This window comes from Arachis ipaensis, chromosome B04 (assembly GCF_000816755.2).
Source record: "Arachis ipaensis cultivar K30076 chromosome B04, Araip1.1, whole genome shotgun sequence".
Taxonomy (NCBI): domain Eukaryota; kingdom Viridiplantae; phylum Streptophyta; class Magnoliopsida; order Fabales; family Fabaceae; genus Arachis; species Arachis ipaensis.
Window position 1 is genome coordinate 14,187,858 of NC_029788.2, and position 7,056 is coordinate 14,194,913.

Sequence of the window (7,056 nt, forward strand, 5' to 3'; positions counted from 1 at the left end):
AATTTTGTCCAATGACAAAGACATTTTGCCTGTTTCTATATTCCTTATCCAAACATGTTTATATCTCCAACATCTCCATATTTCTGTCTTGAGATAGTTACTAACAGAGCTAAAAGTTACTGACCTGTATTTCAAGAGCCTTTAGTGCTTAAACCTTGCATTGGGGCAAGAATGGCATGCAAGTCTTAAAAGACATTCCATTTTGCTAAGATGTTACATCTTATAGACCTCTTGTAATGAGTCCTTCCTCAAAGGAAGTAATTGTGTTGTGTTGTAAGTTTGTGCTTGTGTGGTGTTCCATCCAAAATTTCTTTATATCCTTAAGTAAAAATAGTGATTCTTCCTCCTCCTTGATCTCAACAAGAATAAATGATAAAGATGATATGTGGAGGAAAAAAACATTTCATCTTTGGGAGAAAAAAAGAACTCAACCTCTACCAAGAGAAGCACTAACCTTGATGACATTTTGGATCGTTGATGAACTTTCTAAAAGTGAAAATTCTCTCACTTGCGATGTTTGAATTGGTGAACTCAAAAACAAACATTGCACAAGCTCCCACTCATAAAACAGTCTAATTGATGATTTTCTGGACCATCTGTGCACCTAATTCATCTGTTAATCTTCTGCATAAGAAAACAAATCTGCAAAGACACACAAATTAAGAGATGGAAAAAGTGCATGTTCATCTTATATTAAAGAAAAGGCCAGTGCTCCTGGAGTGCCAAAAGATACAGGAAATCCAAGCTTTTTATTACAGAGAAGGAAGGCATATACAGGGAATGGTGAAAAAAAATAGGCGACGAATAGAAAAAGCAACAATGCTCAGAATAAACAAAACCTTGATGTAGACAAATATCTTACACTTATTAGCAAACTAGGAAACACAATATAGTATAAACAGTTAGTTCCAGAAAAAAGCCAAACTGGCAGGAGATGGATGCAGTTCAATCCAAACCATGGAGCAGAGTCCACTGAAGCTGCTAATTTGCTCGAAAAATTTCCACCGGACACTCACTTGGCAATGAAGATATGCAGAAAATGGCAAACACAGCATTTCATCTAATCTGCCATTACTTTATCAGTAAGATTTAATGTTACATTTAACTACACTCTGTTGCCATACCAAACAAGTTTTGTCAGGGTGAAAACAACAATCCAACTTGGTAGAATTACATACAAACCGGGATAACTGGCCAAATTAGCTTGTTGAAAACCTGGGTCCCTCAAACATGCCTTGTTAGGTGAGCACAATTTGAGAATACAACAACGGGTAACTATCTAACAGTCAACATGATAGGGTGGTGCCTTGGCTCTAATTTTACACTTGCAAAATAACTAGTTAACGATTTTAGAGTAAGTTCTCCGTGTTACAGGTAGTTCAAGAAGAACGAAGAAATAGCATCTTTCTGCCTCCCTGATATATTGGACTTCACCATTCATTAACTTTAGAATCTTCCGGCTCATGCTCAGACCTAAGCCTTCTTGAGTCACCCAACGACTGCTATGGAACATGTCTTGAACCAATTCAGGAGGAACACCTTCACCAGGACATACCATCCTTCACAAAGCGCAAATAACCGCAATTAGTTGAATAGTAAAGCCCTTTTACATCTAAGAATTGGAACAATATGATGTTTATCTAATGAACTCATTTTTAACCCTATTTCTTCGAAGGAATAATGAAATGACTTGAAGATCAAACCACAATACCTAAATTCAGCACGGAGAAGAGTAAGCCCGTCGGAGATTTGTTTTATTCTTGGATGTACATGAATCTCTACCCACCCATCTGGAGAAGGCGCATAGCGCACCATATTCAATAAGAAATCAGCCAAGACTTGTTGAATCCTCAACTGATCACCATAAACAGCCAACGTCTTGATTTCTTCAGGTATATCACGAATCAACTGTAAATTTCTCTCTCTTAGTAATAACATTACTTGGCTAACAACAGCATTGATGACGTTTCCAAGCAAGAATTCTCCCTTTTCAAGCTCCATTGATCTAAATCCAAAATGAAATAAAGACATGAATGCCATCCTAACAGATATGGTAAGCATAGAAAGACACTAAGCATTTAAGCCTACTAAAGCTTTCTACCAAAGCCTGCGAAACATGACAGTCAACCTGCAAGCAAATTGAGATTGAATTAAATTTAGGCATTCACATGAACTGTACAATTCTCCAAATTCACATATTCTAGGCATTGCGTATATTTTCTGACAAGCATGTTCTATGAGATAAGATTAGATGCCTAGCAAGGGTTTCCCCTCTCAGACAAGTTGAGAGACTAGAAACCTATACTTTATAGCTAAATCTTTTTTGTTTTGCTTTTCTACAGGGGAACTTTTATCTCTGATCTTGTATTATCCTTCTCTTAGTCTTATTGACACAATCCTTGCAAATTAGAAAAATCATCACAAACAGCCGTCATTTTTTAAACTTCCAATAATGAACAATATGAAAAAGGTTAGAAAAACTATAGATTAAATCATTTTCACAACTTCATCTTTGTTATGGTCCACAAACTATGTATTCCTCTACTAATTATATATTTCCATCATTATGAGCATCCACCAATCATCATTAGCTAATAGTTCAAATTATCATATCCTTGAAAAAGAGTAATTTAATGAACAAGAAATATTATATATGGAACTTAATGACAACATCAAATTATATTTTTAGCATTATAAGTGAAGTCAACTTTACATCAAATCATCAAATAACCTGATTGGCAAATGCATAATAATGGTTAGATCCAAAAATTTAAGCCATTCCTTTTCATTGCAAGAAAAGTTTGAAATGGGAGTCCGTAATTGGTCAAATTCCAAGATTCAAACTTAGAAATCTTTCACATGAGCAATGTTGGATATATAAAAGCAAAATTTAAAACGATATCATTATATCTCATAAAATTCACTTTTAAATCATTGATAAGAAAACTCACCCATCTTCAATGCTTGCCAAGTCAACATCCTGTATTATTTTTGACATTTGCTTCTCACATGCAGTACTAGTCTCAAGAAACTGCTTTTGTTCATCGGTCAATCCAGTAGCCTCCAAAAGAGAGTTTGTAAAGCGTATGCCACTCAGTGGATTCTTTATTTCTTGACAAATATAGGCTAACTCTTTCATCCTAGCATAGCAATTCTTCTCTTGTTGCTTCTGTATTTTCAGAGCCTGTTGAAGATCAGGACTCGCAATTTGCAAAAAGCAAAAAGCTCCAATAATCTGACCATCCATGTTAACCCTCTTATTTGCTGTCAAGAAAGCTTGCACATATTTTCCATGCCGGTCAAGAAATGAAAAAGGGAACTTGTCGGTATCTTGTCCACCAAGGGAATTGTGCAACACAATCATGAACTTTGTTAAAGCATCCGAGCCCTTTAACTGACAGCAACTACCGAAAACCTCTCCAACCAACATCTTTCCAATTACATCTGCACGCCCCCAACCAGTAAGCTTTTCCATGGCTGCATTCCACTCTAAGCAACAAGTGTTATCATCCGATGCAAAAATTGGGGGGATCAATGGATTTGGGCTATGTACAATAGCCTTGTAGTCACCTTGTATGTTGATGAATTTGTCCATTACAACCTTCTGACCAGTAACGTCCTGACCAACAAAGCATACTCCAACTATATTATTTGTATAATCCTTGCTGGAGCAAGCATTCACCACTACAAAAACTGCACCATTTTGATTTTCTGGGCCAAATGTCTTCAATTTTATCTCAACATTCTTATCTTCTTCACCTGTACTAATTAAATACAAGTTATGTCAAGTATGAAATTTCCACCTTTCTACTTTTCACCTACTCAAACCAAGCAGACCCTCACTAAAGCCTAGATGACTAGTAGCTTCTAACCAACAGAGAATGATATTCAATTGGACTATGATTTTCTTTTTCCCTCCTCCTTTACTTTTATAAGTTTTGTGTTGTTAACCAGTTGAAATCTATGCCCACTTGGCAGTCAGCATTGAATTACAAATGAAACAACTATTAATCGCCTTGTAATAACTAATTAACTAGTTATGGTAACTTGCAAGAAACCAATTCCTTCCAGTTTACAGTGTATTATATCATGTACTCTTCTACAAACTTCTATCCATCATGGTTAGAAATAGAACATTGGCATAAACGAAAAAATGGTAAGATTGATAGTTGTCCATCCTAATGGTTTAATCAGAATTCTCCCGCTTAATAATCTCAATTAGAAAGAATACCTCTTAGAGCGCGAGAGAGAAGCTTGTCTACAGTTTCTTCGAACTCCTTGTACACAAGATCATGAACCAGTGACTTCCCCATAGCCTCGTCGACTGGAAGCCCTGTCAATTCTGCAACCTTTGCATTCCACCCATTTATGCGGCCATCAACGTCAACAGCGAATATGGGAGCAGTGGCAGTTTCTATCAATCTGACCATTTCTCTCGCCACAGAACTTAGCTCATCTACCCCTTGCAACTCAAAATCCGCCAGATGCGAATGCATAACAGCCTTTGAGTTGCTATGCTCGGCATCTCTAAATGAGTCTCGCAGAATAAGCTGCAAAGAGTGAATCGCATCCATTTCTGCATTATCCCATGGCAAACTCCGGCTTTTCACCACTTCCAAAAATGCCTTAAATGAAGAACGAGGATGCATTCTCTGCCCATCATCCTTATCCTCAGGATGATGCTTTGCACCACCCCATTTGATCTCTTTTGCTGTGTGAGACCTAAACCAGAAAAGAAAATCCCCTTCAGTGATATATGCAACAGCCATCCCACAAACAGCATCCCCAAGCGAGGCAGCACCAGGATACCCAGCATCACCCAGACTATCAGTACTCAAACCCGTCGAATCTCCATGGTATGCCAACAACCACTCTATAATATCCCTTATTTGAGATTCAGTAGGTGTTACACCCAATGGATAGTAGTTTCCTTTGTAGTACAAAGCTGCTCCATCACACCGCACCAAATCCATAATACTAGGACTCTGAGTAACAATGCCAGTGGGCGAGTCCCTAAGAAGCATGTCACACAACAGAGTTTGCGTCCTCAAAACTCGCTTCTCTAATGACTGAGAAGCCAATTGAAGCTCCATATTCAGCTGCAGCCCAAAGGCCTGCATCAAGAATTCACAAGCATACCTCAAGGGAAAAGGTATACACCTGGCCGAAGTGTGGTGGCAAACAACCAATCCCCACAGCCTCATTGAGCTGCGGCCGCCAACAGCTTCCTCATCATTAGCATTGATGATAACCGCCATAACCAGCGAAGCAATCGACCCCATATTCGCCATATACTGAGCGTGGCAACCGTGTGGTGCACGCAGGGTGGAGCCAACCAAACACAAGGGCTGCACAAGGGCCTCATCCTGCACCACCCTCAATGGCGAAGCATTGCAATCTACAATCATCCTAACTCTATTCTGCTTGAACAAGAACCTCGAAGCCTGAGGTATATCAGTAGCAGGGTAATGCAAACCAATATAAGGCTCCAAATCAGGCCTCTTACTCTCAGCAACAACCTCACCATGCTCATCCTCATGAAATTTGTACACCATCACCCTATCATAACCGGTCAATTCTCTCACACTCTCCACAACAGTGTCACAAAGAAGCTTCACATCGCCTCCGGGAAGCGACTGAAGCTGCGAAATAGCTCGAACAGCTAGCTTCTGGGACTGAACAGCCCCTGCAATTGACAGTGCAGGGTCCTCAGTCCTAGCAGGCTCCAAATCGATGACGATTCCAACATCGATTCGGTGCAAGATTCCATAAAAAGGCTTGCCGGAATTCCGGGAATGGATCCAAATTGGGTTGAGGAGCGTGATCTCGCGCGCCCCAAACGCCCTCTCTAGCAAGGTGCTGCTGGAGGGGGTGAAAAGACTGCGCACGTCAGTACCAATTGTGAGCGCCTCCTCGTGGGATCCGGGGAGACGCTCGAGAGTTGGGACTGACTGCGGTGATATGCCGAGCATGTCCCGAGCGTTCTCGGAGTATCCGAGGATGCGGAAGGACGGCTCGTCGACGGCAATCATACAGCCGAAAGGCTGGATGAGGCCGCCACGCTGGATCTTCAGTAGGTAAGCTGTGATCTGGTGCTCCGGTACGGACTCGGAGGTGTGGCGGACGGAGTGGGAGTAGTCGAAAGACTTGCCGGACTCGCCGGACTGCTCGAAAACGGCGTGGAGGCGGGCGTCTTCTGTGTACTGCGCTATGGCCTTGCTTATTGACGCGTCGTTCGTGTTGTGTACGACAGTGCGTTTTGATGAAGATGCTGTGGGGTGTTGTTGTTGCTGTTGGTGTTGGTGTTGGTGGTGGGGAACTCTGTTTGTTGCTCTGCTTGCTGAGGCCATTTTTTGAAGAATGAGATTGTGGAAATTAGGTCAACTGAATTTGGAGAAACAAGAAAAAGAAGAGGAGGAGGAGCAGCAGAGTGAAGTTGTTAAGCAGGTGACTGAGTGTGTGGTTGCAAGGAGGAAGGAAGAGTTGTTCTATTTTCTTTGTTGTGTTTTGTTGTTTGTTGAGAGAGAAAGGAACATGACTGTTTCGTTTCTTTTCCGTTTCATTTCTTTTCTTATTTTTTTTTTCTTTTCTGGTGTCGTTAAAATGTGTGGGTGAGGTGGAAAATGTTTGTGGCTGAGGAGTGAGGTGGTGAACATAATTGAGTCAAGGTGATTGGTGCGCCATTTATCTTTGAAAATTGTGGGCGTATGAGTATCTGTCATCATCCCCGAGTTTTTCTCGCAGTCGCACCTCTCACTTGCTATTCCAATCCCCTTTTTTTTAATAATCTATATTCCATTCCCTTCTTGACAATAGTCCTCTCTAATTTTTTTTTTTAATTTAAGAAAGTAAAATGTCATCTTTAATTTTTTTTATATTTTTTAATTTTATTTATAAAATATATAATAAAAAAATACATTTTATTCTTTTAAATAAAAAATTAAAAAAATTCATTCCTCTTTTACTGCTGCAAGCATTTTATTTTATTTGAGAGTTTAGTTTTAGAATTTACTAAATATTAAAGAGGTGAATTTTGGATTAGTTCGTAAAATATAA

The 7,056-nt window shown here is 39.8% G+C and overlaps 1 protein-coding gene across 2 annotated transcripts; it reads right to left on the bottom strand.

Annotated features, from left to right (window-relative positions):
* LOC107638975 (phytochrome B) lies at nt 668–6,666 on the bottom strand. 2 transcript variants are annotated; one of them, XM_016342374.2, is made up of 4 exons: nt 4,232–6,659; nt 2,952–3,759; nt 1,712–2,005; nt 668–1,559 (listed from the first exon to the last, which is right to left on the bottom strand). In XM_016342374.2, exons 1-4 carry the CDS (start codon nt 6,348–6,350, stop codon nt 1,337–1,339), a joined length of 3,444 nt encoding a protein of 1,147 aa, XP_016197860.1. In that variant the 5' UTR covers nt 6,351–6,659; the 3' UTR covers nt 668–1,336. The 2 variants fall into 2 exon arrangements, with proteins under 2 accessions (XP_016197860.1, XP_020976490.1); XM_021120831.1 differs by lacking the exon at nt 668–1,559 and adding an exon at nt 2,102–2,128 and having other exon boundaries at nt 1,872–2,005; nt 4,232–6,666.